General features: G+C 41.3%; 1 protein-coding gene across 1 annotated transcript; it reads right to left on the bottom strand.

Annotated features, from left to right (window-relative positions):
- Window positions 1-624: 624 nt before the first annotated feature.
- Window positions 625-20,423, bottom strand: LOC118110576 (rho-related GTP-binding protein RhoA-D). Its single transcript, XM_035158466.2, has 5 exons — window positions 20,274-20,423; window positions 7,615-7,770; window positions 4,666-4,786; window positions 3,469-3,599; window positions 625-3,245 (listed from the first exon to the last, which is right to left on the bottom strand). The coding sequence occupies exons 2-5, from the start codon at window positions 7,768-7,770 to the stop codon at window positions 3,072-3,074; spliced, it is 582 nt and encodes a 193-aa protein (XP_035014357.1). The 5' UTR covers window positions 20,274-20,423; the 3' UTR covers window positions 625-3,071.
- Between the last annotated feature and the right edge of the window lie 787 nt (window positions 20,424-21,210).

The following is a 21,210-nucleotide window of genomic DNA, read 5'->3' on the forward strand; positions in this document are numbered from 1 at the left end:
CACACATGAAGTCCTTCATTCATCAACACAGCACAGGTGGTGGTGCTGATGGACTTTGTGAAGAAGCTGCTGCAGACTCACAACATGACTCGGCCCAAAGACATCGGCATCATCATCGCCCCCTACAGGAAGCAGGTTTTGCACTTTACACTTTATTGTGTATGGTGTGTAAGACTCCTTGTTTTCATCCTGAGACATTAGTATTCTTCCTGGTTTTCCAGTTTTGCGTCTGTCACATGTCAGAAACGCAGCCACTCGCGGTGAATCCTCCTGAGAATCTCCTGCTGTGTTCTCACATGGGCTCATTTGGATATTATCCGGAGTTATCCAGACTTCTGTGCATGTCTGAAAGGAGCTGGTGCAACAGATGCATCTCACCCCCTCCCATCGGCCATCTTGTCTTAGCTATGCCCCCAAAACACATGTAAGTGCACTGCCTGACAACTGCTAGAAGCCGAAGTCGCCTGCCAACTTCTGACCATCACCTCTGCTTCAGCAGTGTTTGTCTCCCCCTGCTGAAGACTCCGGTCATGTGCATTGAGGGGGTGTTTTTCTTCTTCTTTTATTCATTGATGGGGAATGATCAGGAAATGGAGAGGATTGCAACAAACAAGATAAAAAGTGTTTTAGAAGGTAGAAAACTTTAATTTCGTGTGAAACTGAAGCTGTTGTTTTTTTTTGTTTCTCATATAGGTGCAGGAAATCCGTGAGGCTCTGGAAGAAGTTGGAAGAGACCACACATTTAGGGACATAAACGCACTGAAGGTAACAAAAGAATTCACTCTACAACCGTGTGAAGACACACACACAACTGTGTGTAATGATGACTGTAACGATCTGTGAACAGAAAGAGAGACCAAACTTCCAGCTCTGCTACTTGCAGGGATTGATTTTGTTCTTTGTTCGGCATAATTCTTCACTTAATTCGTGCAACAAAAGATTCTTAATATTTATACAATGATCATATTCTTCTAAACGGGCACAAAGCACCTTTCCATGTTAAAATGTCTTATTTAATCATTTTTACTTTTCCCCGTCATCGCCGCTTTTCTTCACTTTACGACTGTCCAGTTGGATCTATTGGATATATTTTTACTGTTTGATGTTTTCTGAATCAAAAAAGCTAAAAAGCTCACTAAGTGTCCAGACTTCTCTTCTATAACTCACTCAAACCAAAGCAACAAATGGCTTCACTGATTCTAGTGGGTTGGTTTTCCGTTAAACAGTAAAAATGACACTTGGAAATGGATATGAATGCTGTCCATTTCCTTCCAGGAACACAGGAAAACATCACTGTTATATTTTGTGATGTTCTTGAAAAATAAATTTTCAATAATTGGACAGTAACAAAACATCACTTGTACACCCCTTTAACACAGTTTGCTATTGGACATATTGGGCATCAGTATCCGGTTATGAATTTAAAAGCATTTGTAAGTCAATCAGTAAAGGTTACATAGTATTTCAAAAATACTTTATTAACATGTTTGTCTCATCCAGACATTCAACACATCCCACTCGTGTTAGTGAAGTGGCATCTCAATCTACATTCTCTCTTGGACTGTGGCGGTTGACAGTAGACACAGAGGCACTGTCCAGGAATTAGCCTGAGCCTGCAACTATGGATCTGAAAGAACTGGATAAAAGAAAGCTGCATCGGAACTGTAGCTCATGATGGTGGCGAGATCAATACACCCAGTGTGTACAGTGTGTTCAGGGGCTTTTCTGGGCAGGAAGAGATGTGGAATAAGGAGAACAGTAAAAACAACCTGTCATACAGGTTCATTCCAACTGTGTGGTTTAGATAATTCGGTCGCTTACTTTTAAATGTACTTTTGGTCACTGACTAACTTGGTGCTCAGACTTTCGTCTCAATTCAGTTGCAATTTCCTGTTCAAATCAAGGTTTTGTTTGTAAAATATCAAACTTTGATTTAAAATTTCAACTTAAAGCCCAAATATGCACCCTGTGTTTTTAATGGTTTAATGATCTTTAAGGGCAAAACAAGGGGAACATGTTGCTTGCTACAAATGTGTAAATCTTTGTTTGTTCAATCTCATTTTGAGGAATATTTCTGTAGTGTTAAATAAAGGATTGTTCCACAAAATGTTTGTGCACAGAAAAGATTTATAAGCTGTCAATATTCATATTTGTATTGTGTTTACAGTGTACAAGCCCTCCAGAACACACTGATGCATCATGACTGTGTACTTGATCTGAAACCACGAGGCAGAGCTTGTTTGGGTGTCGTGTCTGTCCGGGCAAGCGAGAGCGTGACTGTGAGTATTGTGTCCATGACAATGCACCACTATCTCCAGTGCCAGTTTAAGCTGTCGCCATGGAAGATAGAGACAGACCAAGGTGCCGTCCAACACCTCTCGACACATATATTCACTGCTTCCTCAGTTTATGTACATTTCAGTTGGTGATTAATGCCGTTGGGAACAGGCTCTAAATTTAGTCCTACATGTTCGGAGCTGGGAAATCAGAGATCTGCTGACACAGCACTTGGTGAAATAGGACTTTCGGGGTGTAAAATGAATAGTGGAACCACAAAGATGAAGAATCATGACTGAAGCTGATGTATATGAGGTGACAGAGTGGTTTATGCAGGGTCAAGAGAAGTGGGGGTTCCGCACTATTAAAGCAAAACTAAAACTGTCTGCTACTTGCAGCCGTGAGAGAACGAGTCGCGAACACGTGAGCTGCAGGACGCTTCTCTGTAAACAATCATTACACAGAGGCTGATGTATTTGTAAAGTATATGCACATTTAAATACAAACATACATTCATACATACAGGAGGAGGCAGCTCCCTCTCACAAACAGGCTGGTGGAGGAAACACAACAGAAACTGAGAGCGGGTGAGTAGCGGAGGAAGTTGTTTTAAGAAATGAACAAAAGAAAAAGCTGATTTGCTTTTAAACAGGTGTGTCAGTCTTTCATATTCGCCTGTGACTGTGATGTTAAGTAGAGTCCACGGAAGCCATTGATTTAAGGTTTCATTAACTTTGCTGTGTGTGTCGGGGAGAGCTCCCTCAGGTGCTGATTGGCCAACGAACTCCTCCTCTTCACAGTAGCTGGCAGCCGCCCCTCTTTTTGCGCTTGCGGACCTGCAGCGCGGCTCTGGTGGCCATCTCGAACACCTCCCGCACGCCGTCCTTGGTCTTGGCGGAGCACTCCAGGTAGCCAAAGGCACTGATGCGGTTGGCCATGTCTCTGCCCTCTTCAGATTTGACCGGCTCCTGGAGGTTCAACGTTAAGACGGTGGGTTAAATTCACCTCAGTGTGCAGACATTTAGCAAGGGAGACAAATATAAACAGAAACACACACACACACACACACACACACACACACACACACACACACACACACACACACACACACACACACACACACACACACACACACACACACACACACACACACACACACACACACACACACACACACACACACACACACACCTGTTTCATCTTGGCCAGCTCCCGGCGTGTGTGTTCATCGTTCCTCAGGTCTTTCTTGTTGCCCACAAGGATGATCGGGACGTTGGGACAAAAGTGTTTCACTTCAGGTGTCCATTTCTCAGGAATGTTCTCTATTGAAGAAATGAAAAACAACCCGAGTCACTGCGGAGTCGACTCCTTCCTTACAAGGACACAGTTTGAGGAGAGCTGTATCATTTCCCTTGTGACTGTACAGACATAAACATCGAGAGGTCACCAACCCCTGCGAGGTCTGCGAGCCAAAAACCCAGAGCTGTTTTCTCTGGAAAGAGATGTTATGTCGTGATAACGTAGGAATACGATCTGTGGCCCTGCCCATAACAAAACACTGTGGGAGAAAACCAGAGGCATTTATTCATCGGATTGATTCGGTTTTTCGAGGGCAAACAATACTTTGATCCAAGCCTCCAAAAAATTCCAGTAAAATCTTGAGCTTGCTGAGCAGCTGCGTTATATATTCGTCTCTTGTTTGAAAACAGCTGCATGTTCACTTTAGAGTCTCTATTAAAGATGTATTGATGGATGTACAGTTTGAGAATCAGCTTCAGACGGGTTTGAAAATATTCTTTTTACTTGATTGGAGATAATTTATTCAGGCACCGCAGCAGGGTTAACAGCCATCGATGACGTGTGAAATTACCTTATTTACGGACTTGAATTACTAAACCAGAACATGAAGCACAGACTCAAGTCCCTGTAATGTTTGTGAGGTTGGCGGCAGCTGGGTTGATTACAAAACCAATAATTTAATCACACACATGAAGAAACACCATTTGAATAAGCAGTTTTTTCACAGTTTGGATCAGTGCTTTCATGAAGTCCCTGAAAAACAGGAATCTGTATTGAAACAACAGAAGTTAGAAGAAGGAAAAAACCTGAAGAGAGTGACTTCCTGCACAGATCACTTCTCCTAAATATTATACTGCGAGTTAATATATGAAGCTGCTACTACAGGGCACATTTTTTTGGATGATCTGTATTTATGACATCGGTATTAATCAAGTTTACACACATGACTCATGATCCCAGGTTCTGCTTTGTGATATCAGCAAATGCTTTCACATCTCATGAAGTATTGTTGAGTTTTGCTTGTTAATTCCAGTAAAAATATTATTATCAGTATTACTGTGATGTGTCACTACATGTAACCCTCCTTACCTAAACTGTCGGGGCTGTCTATGGAGAAGCACATGAGGATAACGTCTGTGTCCGGGTAGGAGAGAGGCCTCAGTCGGTCGTAGTCTTCCTGACCTGCTGTATCCCACAACGCTAACTCCACCTGAGAGAGAGGAGGAGAAACAACCAGACACCTGATATAAGAGGTGGCTTGGACAGAGCAGCATCTCTGGAAACAACAGATTTATCAGTTGCAAGGTAAAAATCAGCCAGTATGAGCGTTTAAGAGACATGGGTTTCAATATACTTATGTGTGCCAGTATGAAAACTTCTGTTTTACAGACTAAACGATGCAGAATAAGGCTTTGGCTGTTGGAAATGGTGTCATGAAATTTTTCTAGTTTGTAATTACTAATTATTTTTTTTAAGATATTAATCAACAAGTTAACATTGCAATAAATATGTCCCTTCATGTTCATATTTAACATAGAAAGCTTTTGTGTGGTTGTCTTGTTTTCTTTTCATTCATAGTTATTTATAACAAAGTGTCAGACTGTGAAATATCAAGCTGCAACATTTCGTTGTCGTTATCAAAGCCTGATGACAAAGAAATGAAATTGATCCATAACAGAATTATTCTTACTCTCTAATATCAGTGTCAGCCCCGAAAAATCCATATTAGTCAAGCTCTAATAATTTCAGTCCCATTATCAATACAAGGTGATGTGCCGACACTTTGACAGCAACAAAAACAGAATATGGTAAATATAGAATACACCTTTACATCTGTGTATATATATTTATATTTTTTTGTCTCTCTCGGTGTGAAGCACATTGAGTTTCTTCAAATGAAATGTGCTATATAAATATAATTGACATTGCCAAGAGGCAGATAAACTGGAAAGACAAAAGAAAGAGGATTTAAAACTTTTGTTTTCCCCATCAAGCTTTAAACGCAACTCCCTGGAGGTAAACATGGCTCCCACAGCTTCTGTTGGGCTGTTAATCAAACTGTTAGCAGTCCCACAGAGCATGACCTGCTCCACATTAAACAATGCCCAACAGAAGAAAAAACATTTGCTGCAGCTCAGCAAGTTGCTGCAATGAAACCACAAAGCACCATGTAGGGACATCTGATGCACAGTGGCCTAGAAATGCCATTTTAATGCATGTATCAGGTTTTGTACATGTACATATCTCGACAAATTGACTGCGGTGTCTCGGCTTTAACTGTAATCTTGACCCGTCTTATCCTCCTGCGTTCTGCTGATTTAATTCTCCAGTACCCTCCCTGCATTACCATCACAGCTGGAAAACTGCGCCTGCTGCTGCTGAGAAATGGGAAAATAAACCGTCTTAATCGTCCCCCAGAGAGCAGCTCCAGTATGTTAGCAGTTCATCTGGGCTTTTCTGACGTCTCACTATTCTAATGTCTGGCCAAGTTCTGCATGTTGGCTGACGAGCTACTTACATTGGCGAGACTGGCACCTTCTGACTTACAGCCTAACACAGGGAGGACATTTTCCACTGTATATGAGGCAGTGAGCCGAACCACATCTTCTGTGTGGGAAGGTGAGCAACACCATGACTTCATTTGTGCTGCTTTTCAGTTCTTTAACCACTAGGTGTCTCTCAGGAGTCAGCAGCATTTGTACTTTTATCACTAAGCTTCCTGTGTGAACTTCTCAGTCCTCTGTCCTCATGTCTCTGTAACTAAGGGCTGGGCAAAAAAAAGAATAGTATTTAGATCAATATAAATATAAATAATGTTCAATATATATCAATATAATGTTTTGAATTGTTTGAACACGAGTAGATAAAAAAAATTGATCCACCTCAGATTGTTTGTCATTATCTGCCTATAAACATAAGAAATACTAATGTGACATTTATTGTGATAAGTATCAATATCAAGTGATATGAACGGTTTTATCTTGATATCATTTTTGGTCATATTGCACAGCCCTTACTATAACTCCAACTGAATATGATCTAAGACAGATGACGTAAAGGTCAGCTGTGAGTTGACCAGTGACACTGTTGAAAACTGGTTACCACAGCTGAGAGGTTTGGAATCCAGTCAAATTAAACAGCCCAGCAGCCCAGCTGGCTGATACCAGATTATGCAGCTCAGGAAACAGGAACAGGAAATGGGACATTAGTCATGATGTATGAGGAGGGGGGTTCCCCACACAGCACAGGATCCGTTTCCTGTTGTTGGCTGGAGCTCTGCTGCTTTATTAACAATGAGCTGGCCCAAGGATTTATTAACAATGAACACTTGTCCACGTCAGTCTTGACGGCACGTGGTTCTCAAACAACAGAGCCAACAGGGTCACATTTTAATACTTCAGCAGCCGTTTTGGTGCGTCACATAAATCTGTTCCTCTGTTCTGAGGAGTAACTCTTCATATCAGTAGAGGAAGAGGAGCACAGATCCTTAAGTACAAATACAATGATGTAAAAATACTCTGTTACAAGGAATTAAATATCTCCTGAGACTGTTATTTTATTATATGACAATATTCTTTTCATCTTTATCTTCTTTTAACTTCTTCCAAAGGCTCAAAAAATAAACATGTTGGGCCGCGAGAGGATTAATGGGCGAGAAAACAAGGAGAAAAAAGATACACCCAATTATGTCATTTTCAAATCAAACTTTTCTCTAATGTTTGCTTTTTGTGAATTACTGGATGATTTGAACTGTTTGGGCCTCAAATAGTTAAATTAAATAATCTTGAGAAATTTAGTGGGTGGATCTGTTAAAATCTCAAGACATCTGAAATGTGAGAGGCACCAATCAGACACAGCTTTTTTTATTAGATCGAGCAGAGAAAAATGTATGAGAGACAGAAGAGCATCAGTTCAAATAAATACACTCAAGGACAGTGCAAGTTTCTGTGCTTCAGTAAACATATTCAGTTAACTACCACCATTACAGATTCTTCAGATCTCACCAAAACAAATAAGTATAAATGAAATATCAAGTACCTGCTTGCCATCCACTTCAATGTCAGCGATGTAGTTCTCAAACACAGTGGGGACGTACACCTCTGGGAACTGGTCCTTGCTGAAGACGATGAGCAGACAGGTTTTCCCGCAGGCACCATCCCCAACTATCACCAACTTCTTCCTGATGGCTGCCATCTACAAACAGAGAACACGTTGATTAGTTTATATGTTTGGGTGCATGAGGATGAACAAATCGTCTTTTCAAACAGAGGAGTGAGGTAAGGGGGAAAAAAAAAAGAGATGGTCACAGTCTGTTTTTGAGCCGCACCCTCTTCCCTTTCCTGGGCTACATCCTGAGTGAGAGGTGAAAAACAGTCGAGCTGGTCTGGAAACACAGTGGGAGGGAAGGGAACAGGAGGAGAGCTCAGTGCTCAACACGCTGCTGCACATGCGTGGCCTCGGTCACACAATCACATCAAAAACAATCCTTAACGTGTCGCTTCTTCACCCATGTGGCCATGTGATTTACTGCTCTGACTGGGTTTGTCTGACACCTCTGTAATACACACATTTGTCTCCCTTTCTCTTTGCTTGTATTCCTGTAATATAAATAAATATATATACGAGTGAAAGGCAGCTTGCCAGAGAAGTGTGGCCCTGCACACGGATCGATAGCGATCTCCCACAAGCAGACAATAATGGAGAGAAGGCAGTAGGTGATGAGACAATGTCCTGGCCGCCTGCCATCAGCCTCCACAGATCTCAGACTACCTGGACCAACACAGGCCTTTTATCCCCAAAGATCTAAACATCTTCAATCACATCCACATATGCAGAAATTTATAATTATTATTTAAAGTGGCTTAAATCTATATCTTTGTATTAAGACTGGCTATTTATGACCATTTCTACCTATAAAGGAATCATCAAAGAAAACAATGACCACATGACTCTGCAGCTCCTCACAGCCTCATAGCATCTCTCCGCTCTCTGCTTTGCTTTCTGGGCCCATGATTGAACTGTTGGTTTTGGTTCCCACTCGCTGCCTACATGACATCATTTTCAGAAGGGTAGGTGCTTTCAGGAAAACGCTCTGAAACCCCAACTGAACAGTACAGCTCAGCAACATCAGAATCTACTGTATCTGGTGAACATAGTGGATCATGTTGCCGAGTCTGATTCTCCTCAGCAGGCGGTGGAGACAAAAACAAGTAAAAACAGGGGGAATATTAGATGTGTAATCACCAACAGGACAGGAGCTAATCAAAATGAAGGGTAATGTTCTGTGTTGGTTGGATGTGTATAATTAGGCAGTAAGAAAATAAGCTTACCCCATTTTAACTTTTTTTTAAAGTCAGTGTTTTCACAGCTTTTTTTTTCTCCTGCCCAAAAGTGGCCAATAAGCCAGTTAATATGGTTTTGAAGAGACATTAAGGGAAATTGCTTTTCCTGTTGAGTAATGATCAAAAAGGGGCCTAAATAAAAATCAACAAATGTGAGAAAGTATGATTGTATACTTAGAGTAATAAGTAAAGGTCAACAAGTCTATAAGTGACTGATATCCCCAACAGTCATTTTTGAGTATTTGTGTGTGTAAACATTTGTTTCGTCCAATAAAATCATCACAGAAACTGAATAAATTCATTCAGGCTCCTGGTGATTTGTCTACTGTGACCAAACTTGCTGTATTTAGGGAGAGTCTGAAGGATGAATTACACAGTACTTTGTCCAGCTTTGTTAAAAGAGACAACAGTGATAACTCCTAAGACCCAGGTGTCCCTGTGCGTTAAAGAATGAAATGTGGATCTATGAGCCTTCATTTGATTCTCTCAGCTTGTGCGGCTGCCGGTGATTTACCTTCACTCACCGCAACAGCTACCGTTTTCAACACAACCATGAAAAGACGACTGTTCAGTTTGCTTTTTCTCCCACACATTAAATCAGGCCAGTGTGTTGTGAGTTTGTCTCTGAGAGCCACCTGTTCTCTGTGATAGCAGGCTGCTGTTACTCCATACATCATACTGTCAGTGCCAGAGGGAACACACACACACACACACACACACACACACACACACACACACACACACACACACACACACACACACACACACACACACACACACACACACACACACACACACACACACACACACACACACACACAGCCCCAAAAAGCTCCAGAAAATGGGAGTAGTCCTGCAGAGTTTGTACCATGATGAAATAATGCAGGTTATTGCTCTCACAGCTTGATGCCCGCTGTGACAGTGGCAGCACATGGTGCATAGTGGGAATAATGGCCCTTTTCCTTTGCATTAATGTGCCTGTGTGTGTGTGTGTCAGTACAAGGACAAGACCAAGGACTCTTCACAAATAAGGCAGCTTGTGATGTTCTGTTGCATTAAATGTGGCATGACACTCTTCACTTCAACACTGATGCAATAGTCAGATAAAATAAGGTTTTATAATATTCATTCAAACTAAAACATCATCATTTCTAGTACATTTATAATGTAATAACAAATCTAACCTGCCTCATTTATACATTCATTTTCAAAGTATGGCTTTTAGGTCTGAGACTTTTCATGACCAAACCATGTCCATGTAAAAGAAGCAGCCACAGCCCTTCATTTATGAGACAAGATACGTTTTTCTATCGTCACACAATAAACATCTTCACATTACACAGCTCGGATCATTAGTCAATAGCCTTATTATGACCGGGTTTTGTGGGAATATAGCCATTTGCTACAAGTTGCTGTTGAGCCTCACTCACAGGCAGAGTGAAGAGGTGTCCATTAGACAGAGGAACAAGGCCCAACAATCATTCAAATATGGAGATAACACATGTTCAAACAGTATCTACAGGAAAACATGTATAGAGTTGAACTCATGAAAGGTGACAAGAGTTTAAAACCTATTTTGACACAACAGGGTCGCATGTGAAGTAGATGTGAATATCAGATAATTGATTTTGGTTTTAAACAATTCACAGTACATCCAAAGAAGCATGTTTGTCTCCATGGTGTCTCCAGACTCACCATTTAGGTGTAAGTAAAAAGTACCAGGCAGTGTATATGTGAGACATTTGCTACTTGGCAAGCAGCTGAGGGAGAAGAAAAAGTACATAACAGGAAAGACAACTGGAATTCACCCATGTTGTTATTCTTCCTCTGGGTTTCTACCTTCAGGTCAGTTCAAATACATTTCATCAACCCAAGGAGGAACACAACAAGCCCCTGCTCTTCTTTTTCCTCAAGTCAGACAACTAACAAACACATCAGCTGAGGGACAGATACAGTGTGTGTGAGGATTCATGAGAGCAGACAAAGGTTATACTGAGGCTAAACTATCTTATGTGAATATTTTAAGTCAATACAACCTCTGACTCTTGGCCTTCAAGTAACTTTGACTAAGTTAATGTTAAAATGTTATATTAAAAATACTACAATAATCTCATTAAAAAGCTAATTAAACATGTACTGGAGACTCACACTGGTGAAGCGTATACGACTAAAGCTGTTTTCAGACATGACCTGCTGTCTGTTTTTCACACATGCACAACAAAGCGGGAGGTTCTCAGCACAGACGCGTTCACAACAGCAACAATCCACTGCATTATTCAGGCGAGATGTGGAGCAGCCGAGTGCAGCAGGCAGAGGCAGGAAGTGACGTATTAATTGCATGGCAGCATTCACGCAATTTTCTTGACAACACACAGATGCCGTTGTTGCCTCTTATCACCACAAACTCTTTAGAAATCTTCTTTAGAGTCTTCTACGTGTATGACAAAGCTTTTTCACTGGGAGATATTTGTTTTCTTTTAGTTTGTCTTTACATTCTTGCGTCATCACTTGCTCACAGTGACTCCAGCGGGGGATCCCCTGCTGTGTTCACACATCGGATTCCCCTGAATGTCTACGGACTTTATACCAGGAGGCCAGGCGGAGAAAGTCCGGAGATAATCCTGAGCCTCTAACTTGGACGTTTGTGTGCTCACATGCACCTCCTCCGGAGAAAATACAGAGGATCTGCGGAGTTCAGTGTATGTCTGAGAGCAGCTAATGGCTGAGTCCTTGTTGCAGTTGCAAAAAATAATGTTGAAATTGTGAGATATCATAGACAAACAAATGAAATAATTATGATCTTCCAGTGCCTGCATTCATTGCTCTGCTATTTGCTGTGGTATTGTGACACTCTTCTTTGTGTTGCAAATCAATAATTAAGTGTGCCCTGGATTTTATGTTGTGGTAAGTAGGCTTCTGTTGTCGTTTGGGAGAAATAATTTGAAGAGCAAAAAAACCCTGTTAAAATACACTCATAAATAAGTAAAATGAAGATTACCAACTGTGAGTAGAGTTAAAATTGTACCACTCAGAATATTAAGAATGAATGTCTCCACAATGTCCCATGCGCACACACACACTTTGACCTCAAAGCGAAAGGTCGTATAAGTGTGCAGCACATTGCACGTGTCTCAGTACGAACGATCCTTCTTGCGTAATGTTTGTCCGTGTGTGGCAAAGTACAAAGTTCTCATTCCTGGCACAAGCAGGCCAGATGCTCACTTCTCCCTGACAGGGTTTGAGTCACACCATCAGTAGTAACACATTAGCCAGTGTGGTTCGTTAGACGAGGTGGGGGGCAACAATAGCACAGAACAACTCTGACCTCCAGGTGATAAGATAAAGACTGAGACTTCTTTCCCTTCCTATTGTATCAAGTAGATTCTAATCACATGGATCAGCAAACTCAAGGTATCTACACCAACCCTGCACATAGGGATCTATATATTTTACAAATATGTACAAACCCTAAAACTATTAATTAACGTCATGCAGGCCTGCACCAGTCCCATTAAAACAAAATCATATAGTACATCTGTGTTTTTACCTCAGTACCACGACCAGAATGATCTAATTTGACAGAAGGAGCTCTAAGTGATGTTATTACTTTGATATCAGACCAATCAAAAGTCTGAATGCAATCGAGTTCAAATGATAAAAAACAACAGATAACCAAACAGTAAATCTACAAGATTCACTAATTAAAATGTGATTATATAAATAAGCACTTTGACATTCCCAAATAAAAAAAAAATCACAAACTGACCTAACTGTCACATTTCATTAAAAACATAACACTCATCACTTGTCTTAAACGTAAGTCAACACCAACGAGAGTGATGTTGAGATAGTTCAACTTCAGTTCCCTCATTATTCTGAATGAAACCAGTCTGGCAATGAGGAACAGGAGCCAACACAGGGGTCACACAGGGGTCGTCCATCAGAAAATCTTAAAGTGAGTCTCAGTTTTGTAGCTTTGTAGTTTCAGAATGTTTAGTGCAAATTAATATGCCCTTTAAAGTGGAATCCCACAATGCATCATGAAAAGCAGTGTACAGCCGATGCTCACTATACCATCATGCAATAAACTCGACACAAGTCGGCAGACAGACTAGAGGGGAGAGCGCCAGAGGAGCAGGAAAAGTGTAAATTTTCAATTTTCATTTCAAATTTAATTTTTATTAAAAAGTTAAAAGGCATTTTGATACCAATGGTACAACTGAAGAGCTATATTACAGCTAAGAGAAAAGAAAAATGATCTAAACTAGAATAAGATGGAGTGGGAGAATAAAGTTACCAGCAAACAGAAAAGCCTTGATTTTTAAGAATTGTACATTGTAGCGGACAAAGTATCTTATATGTAATTATTTGTGAAAATGTGCTCAGTATAATATGTATTTATCAACAAAAATACATATTATTGACATTGGTGTAGGTACATTTATGTGACAGCAATGATGTAATCAACAGCAGACATGATGACTCATATAGTGTCGAAACATATTTTTTCATTTTGCAGATGAGCTCACTACATAGTCCTCTACGTAAAAACCCCTGAGACAGTGAGTGGGGAGGAGAGAATGACACACACACATCTTTCAACACCACCGACCGTACATCTGAACACATGACGATAAATTCATTTCACCTAGACAAACCACCCAAGCATCTCAGCTGGGACACCCCCTGTTAAACATAAACTAACCACTCATTAACTGGTGACGTGTGATCACAAATATTAACCGAGTGTCAGCAGAGTATTCGTATTGACACACTTATTGTTCGAAGCAGCAAAATGCATTCCACATGGTGATTAACAACGGGTCACTGAATGCTCACACACAACCCTGTCTGACATAAGCAGTGAGGAATGTCTCACCCACTTTCAAACCCCCTCACCCCTTTCCTCTAAACACACAACATCCCTCCCCCCACCGTCCAAATCCTGGCCAACCCTTCCTGCCACAAAAATATTCAAAACAGCACAGCTCAAACAAGAGAAAATGACTTGTAAAGAGTTTCTGAGATTTGCTGAATTTTACTTTTCTGTATTGAACTGAAAAGGTTTTAGACAAAACATAAAGGTTTGTCAGTCAAAACATGACGACTTGTGCCTTTGGAACGTTCTTTGATTTATCTAGAAAAAAGGCAGATTGACAATTAATGAGAGTAATTGTTAGTTGAAGCACTACAAAACATTCTGATTTAGCCTTCTGCTCCTGAATCCCTGCCACACACTTTTCTTCCTTGTGCCTACGTTACCCACAACACAACTCTCCTTCTAACAGTTCAGTCAGACTGTCAGGTGCAGTGTTTTTATGCTCATAGCAGATAATGCAGTCTTGAATAGCTGCTCTCAAGCAGAGATAAGGAGAAGGCTACAGTGTTTTCTCTCATTTTCAAATGTGTAGTCTTCCTCTCTGACTGACGCTGCCTCAGCATAGGGCTTGAGGAAATTTATTTAACACAGATCCCACTGGAGACACAGAAGATCTTAGAAAACGTTCTCCACACATGCTGCAGTAAAACCTGGGAAGAGACGCTGGCGTGTAAAAGTCAGTAAAGTTCCTCTTTTAAAGAAACCATTTAAGGAGGCGCAGGCTGTACTTAACTTGTAACACACACTGCTTTATTAAATTTTAATGTACGCCTACTTAAGGCTAAGTGTGCACTATGGATCTATACAGTATAGAGAGTTTAAAGAATAAATGTATAATCAACCAGGGCTGCCCACAACCAGAGATGAGATTGAGCCATTATTCAACTGGTTTGAAAATAGATATCTCTTTGGAGGGGCATCAGAAAATGATTTGAGTTACAGTGCTGAGAAAGAATGTTATGTCGACACAGTGATACATTACAGAAATGAACAGAACTAGCAGGCACATGTACATAACAAGCTGCAATGATTCATAATGTGTCAATACAACCAGCAAAGAGACTCTTCAAAGACATCAACGTGTATAAGGCAAATAGAGCATATATAGCCAGAGGTCACTTAAAGGTGGACCGATCTCCGGATCCGGACACAGACGCCATCCGATCCTGACCTATAGCTGATAATTGAGAATTGTCCGATTTTGACAGAGCGTTTCTATTTTAACCAGTGCAGATTTTCTAGCCTTTAGGGCACTGGTTTAGTGGCCCAGGAAACTCGGACCAATCACAGACCAATAGAATGGGTTGTAAATCATCTAATGTGACTCCATTCAGCCAATCGAATCTGTGAATTAGCATTCCGACTTGAGTCAGTGGGCAGCGTCCGACAGATGAGAGGAGGGAAAAGAGACAATGGGAGATGTGTGAAAGAAAAGTAAGAAAAGGAGCTTCACGTGGCGTTCTCCAAAATACATGGTTCACATAATACGCCATGTTTAAGGTCGAGGAATGACAGGAATATAATCCATTACAGTCTTGGATTTCTTCTTCTTTTTGTGTGTACAAATACTTATACAAATAGCAATACCAGGTCTGAATGGGGCCTTTGATTCTGCTAATCGTGTTTTGCTGACAATAAGGGTTTAACTCTACAATAAACTTACTGTATCAAACACCGGAAACGGAGAAACAGCTTCTTCTCCTTACAAACAAAACCTTTTTGGAGTGAACGGAGAAATTCTGCAGAGAAGTTGAAGCCAAGATCAAACTTGCAAAGGTTGAAACAAACTTGAGAGCAGAAGTGGCTGCTCAGGATCCAGGCCAGGGAGGCAGCTAAAGTCAGAGAACCTAGCTGGAGCCCAAAATAGGACAGAGCCATTGAGACTCCCCCAGCCCAATTTATCACAGTGCTCACAGCTCGGCTCAGAGCGAGGGAGAGAGGACGAAAGAGAGAAATATCACACAGAATTATCCCTTCATCCGCCTCCGAGCCTCCGTCTGCAGTGCGAATAGAGAGGTCTGACAGACGGAGGGAAGGAGAGAAAAGAAAGAGAGGTGTGGTGGTCACAACTAGAGCACAAGCAACAATATGGAGAAACTTTTAAAAACTCAACTGTCCTCTTTGATAAATATTCAATGAGTATGAAATAAATGAATGGACCAATTAGTCATGGGGTGACTTGGGAACTGAGCTAATCAGGATATGGTTAGAAATGATGAATATATATTACAGCTTTAGCCCAGTCTGCTGTTACAAAATTATAAAGTTTGCATATGCACACACACACCCTCAGCTGAAGGTGGTGAAGCAGCTGATGTGATCGTACCGTTTGTTACTCTCTCTCTCTAACCCATCCTCCTTCAGTCTGTTCTTCTCACACCATCCTCCTCTCATCCCTTCGCTCCCTCCCTCCCTCCCTCTCTCTTTCTCTCTCTCTCTCCCTGTGTTGCAGTGTGATGTCACCATCAGGGAGCTAATGCTGCGTATCCTTAGGGTGCTGCTGCATTCCTCTTCGCCAACTCACATGCACAGCACAAATGAAATCCAAGGCTGACACACGAGATGGATGGAGTTACGGACCTGAACACCAACACTATTCCTCTCGTCCTCCAGTCCATCTGTGCCTCACAGCTACAAGATGTCAAGCGTTCTGATGCTTGGGGATGAGGATCGACAGCATTTTAATCGAAATCCTGTTTAGTATTGAATCTAAATCTTTTCAAAATCGCTTTTTTCATTTAATTCTTAATTATTTTAACCTTAACTTCAGAGATAAAAATAAGACGCAATCAACTAGTGTGATGATAACTTTTTTGATAATTATTGAATCATGATCTCCAATTCCGGCCTCTCAAATGACAGTATTTCCTGTTATTCTTTAATATATATCTGGGACTTAGTCATTATTAATTAATCTGCCAAATGCTAATAAATCAAATCGATTTGCCAATAAAAACAACATCAATTAGCTAAAAACAGACGATGGTGACTTCTTAAAAATGTAATGTTTTGTCTCGGGAGGTAAAGTGGGTCGTCCACTACCCACAACGCCAATGGTTTGATCCCTAGCTCCTCTAGTCTGATTGCTGAAGTGTCCTTGAGCAAGATACTGAACCACACATGGCCCCTGATGGCTGTACAGGCAGTGAAAGTAGGGCGTGTCATGGAAAAAAATGTGTGATAGGAATAGAAAACCTCTTTATAGCTACAGTCTATTTATCATTGTCTGTCAAACAGTCATAGAATCCAAAGATATTCAGTTTACCGTCATGTGTGTTAAAGAAAAGAATCAGATCCTTGTCCTTTAAGGGACTTCCTGTAACAGCAAGCACTGACATTCACACAGAAAATTCTCCCACAGATTTGTTTTATTCCTCTGAGGATGTTCTAGTTCACGTGCTGCCTGTGAATGATACACCCCACAGCCTGTTCTCCACGCAGACATGTTTGTCAGCCTCCCTCAGATGACTAGAAAACAGTAACGAGGCTAAACTCAGCATTTTCCTTTGCTCCGTGTTAAAGAAAGTGCAGTCATTAGTTTTCAGTGCGACGCAGGCCCTCCTTGGAAATAACCGCTGATGGAAAGACTAAACTGAGACAGGATACCGTTGAGCATTGTGTTTGAACACCTCTAGCTTAACAATGCACGAACCAGCAGCTGCGAACATGACTCAGAGCAGAGGATGGAAAAACCTCCCAAACAATGCCTCTTCTGTCCATGCATGTTGGTTTGTACACGAGGACTTCCTTAGGCAAGAACCGGCAAAAAGTAAAACACTCGTAGTAGGCGAGTGGTGGGGAGCATGTCAAGAGGGACGACATGAGGCACAACATCAGGGTGAAGTGGCCTCTGGCGATCCTGGCATATACGGAGCTTCTGATCTGTAATAGCTTTCCATGAAGGCTTTTGTGCTGAGCTATTCAGCTGCCCTCCGAGGTGACCTCAATACAGCCAGAAGAAAGTAAAAGAGCTAATACGCAAGAGATGGAAGATACGCTGCCATAACATCAATACTGACACATCCTGCTTTTCATATTTCCATTTAAGGTTTTACCGACAACTCGAATGACTAGATCATGGAAGCAATGAGATCCCTTAGACTTTAAACTGCTTATACTCTTTAGCCACCTTGCTTCCACTTTGTGTTACAATCCCTCAACTGGAGCTCAGCAGACACTGTCCAATCATAATGAGAGAATTCCATCATAAATAAAAAGACCAACACTAAGACTCAGGTATCAGCTGAATTCAAAAATGTATTTTTACAAAGAGCAAGAACTGTTTTTTGTCTCCATTCTTTGTGCAGCAGTGGATCACTTTTACAATGTACAGATCCAAGTGCGTAGTCTGTTGAAATGTGAACCTGTCCTTTAAATGCCACGTTCAGTGTGTCACCAGGAAATTGTTTAACAGGTCCTCACCCCTCTCCTGCCACATGTCATCAGTTTAGTAGATGACGGCCTCAACGAGAGACTACTCTAAGTATAGCAGCCTTCTCTGTGTAAAATAGAAGCTTTGACACATCTTATACATGTGTAGTCGTTTGGTATCTTCCTCTCACTAAACCATGATGTAAGTAAAGCTATTGATTCAACAACAACTATCTTTTGATGAGAGATATTCTACTCTGCCAATTATATTTTAGGAGGGATTCCTCTGTGTGGGCTATTTTTCATTTGTTCTCTTTTCCAAATATCAATATTTCCAACCCACGCTGTGCAGTTTATCTTTATATAAAGTCCAGTAGTCCAACATGTAAATGTGCCAGATCTGTAGTCCCTGACAGGTTGATGGTAGAAAAAACTAAACTAATAGTCACTTGTATAAAAACAGAGATACACAGATACTTTCATTCTGACAGTTTGGGAATTTACACAGCATTACTTTCCACTGCACTGCCGCCGATTCATACGTGTGGCACACCAGGTATCACTTTCACTTCTGTCCACTACCGGCAAACAGCTGAGACTTGTAGTTTCTCCTGGTTGTGCCACTGAGCAATGCTGTCAAAATGCATCCACCCATTTTCTATAATGTGTCACGATGGGCTGGACCGATATGAGGCGAGAGGCAGGGTTCACCCTGGACAGGTCACCAGTTCGTCACAGGGCCAAAGTATAAAGAGAACCGACCAATCACTCTCACATTTCATTAAAATCTCTGGTTAATTTAGCTCCAATCTGCTTGTCTGTGAACTGTGGGAGAAAGTCGGAGTACCCGTAAAAAACCCACGCAAACACGGAGGGAGCCAAACCGTGATTCGAACCAGGGAACCCTCTTGCTGCCTCACTGTGCTGCTTGTTATCAAGATAAGAAGTTGATATCCATAATCATCAGAATAAACGTCACATAACTATTTATTTCAAGATTAAAGCGACTATAGACTTGTGCTCCTGAGCGAAGGTTTTTGATTTTAAGATTGAACTTCAACAGCAAAACATTTTACAAATCTGAGGTAGAAGTTTAAAATCAATCATGTGTTTACCGCCTCACTGTGTTTACACAATGCAATATTTCGATATACTGTATGCAGAAGTTTTGTCAGGTTGCTACTGTTATTGTGTCTTCACTCAACACATATTAAGACAACTTTTCCTGCAAGAATGCACACACACACACAGAAAAATCAAGAGGATGTAGGACAATCTTTTATGCGTTATTCTCCGTGTTGTGTGTGTGTGTGTGTGTGTCTGCCCTGCGACGTCGTGTGGGCACAGAAACACAGATCGGGAGTCGATGCAGGACAAAGTTGCGCAGGTTTCACTTTGGTTCGCGTCGCATTCTTCGCTGAGAGAGAAACAAGGGTCGGAGCTCGAGCGGCCGGGGCCCAGCACAACAAGGGTGTGGTGGCTCACTCAGAGGAATTTCCTCCGGTCACGCAAACAATGTTTTAAAGGCTGATTCAAACCAGAACATGGAGGACACACACACTTCCTGACAGCAGCGACTACAAGAAAAGGAACTACTTCTACTTCCACTACTAGGCACAGAAGTTGTTTTGATTTTTTTTTTAGGGGGCTTTCTAATCCTTTATGTCCAGATGGAAAACATCGAGTACTGACTCCTGTTCACTGGACAAACAGGTTTCCAGAGAAAAGGAGAAACTATTTTCTACGGCCTGAGCACAACTGAAGTCCTAATTAAATGACCTAATCTAGTTGATAGGGAGAGACAGGGTGTGTGTGTGTCTACGTGTGTGTGTCAGGGTAAGAGTTGTAAAGAGCAATCCGGGGTGTGAGGCTCTTTTTTCCTTCAGGTTTCTCACCAACAAACCTCGGTAAAAAAAAAAACTTCTAACTTCTCGAACAAGTAACAGGTTTGAACTCGCCACACCGCCGCTGGTCTCTGGGCTCGTTGACGTGTCCGCTGTAAATACTTAAATACTTAATACTTTAAAACCTGAAACTCGCGTCACGGGCTCGGGTCGGACTGGAGTTGGACGGAAGTGTAAAAAAGGAGGAAACTGATCTCTTACCGTTTTTACGGGACCGAGCGTTCAGATGCGGAGCGGCTCCGTGTTTCCTGCTCCCGTGAAGCGGCTGAGATTCAGAGTGAGAAGCAACCGACGCTCACAGCTCCGGGACCCTCCCAGACTGCTGCGTTCACGGGGCCTCGGGAACTCTAACATTCCCCCCCGATGCCCCTGAGTCCCTGCCTCTGATTGACGGGCGAGACAAAACATTTTCATATCAGTTGACGCCGATGATCATAATAAATGTCACATTATTATTTATTTTAAGCTGAAAGACTGATTTTGGCTACAGAGAGAAGGTTGTGGGTTTTTTAACCTGAAGTTAAACACTTGTTCAACATCAGAAGGTTTCATAAATCTGAGGTAGAACATTTTGTTATATTTCTGTTGATGAAATGATACTGCGATCGTTATCATTGGCTCCATCAAGGAGGTTATGTTTTTGTCTGTGTCTGTTATTCAACAGGATTCTGCAATCAACTGTACGGTTTACCAAGAAACTGAAAGCATGCTGGATGGTTCAGGAAAGAACACATAACATTTGGGTGCAGGGATTTATTTTTTGTTTCACTTTCTTTTACATTGCAAGACAGGACGTTTTGCAATATTTTTGATTTCTCAGGGAATAATTGATGGATCTTGAAGAAAAGAATCTGATTTGACTCGAACCAAAGCAAAAAAATAAAAAAATATACTATTTCCACTTGACATCAGCCATTAATGGTTTTCTTTACATTCAGGTGGTTGATGTATAAGAAAGCAGGTCATTTATCTTTTTAGTTTGAGTCAGCACCATTGGACCTGTAGCAAACACTGTCACTACGGCTAATTACAGTAACTGAGAAGCTCATCCATTCACTATAGGGTGTTTAAGGGTACATATATTGTGTTAATTTACATTATTATATTATAAGGAATTATTGTTATAGATTAGGAAGAA

This window comes from Hippoglossus stenolepis, chromosome 6, assembly GCF_022539355.2.
Source record: "Hippoglossus stenolepis isolate QCI-W04-F060 chromosome 6, HSTE1.2, whole genome shotgun sequence".
Lineage (NCBI taxonomy): Eukaryota > Metazoa > Chordata > Actinopteri > Pleuronectiformes > Pleuronectidae > Hippoglossus > Hippoglossus stenolepis.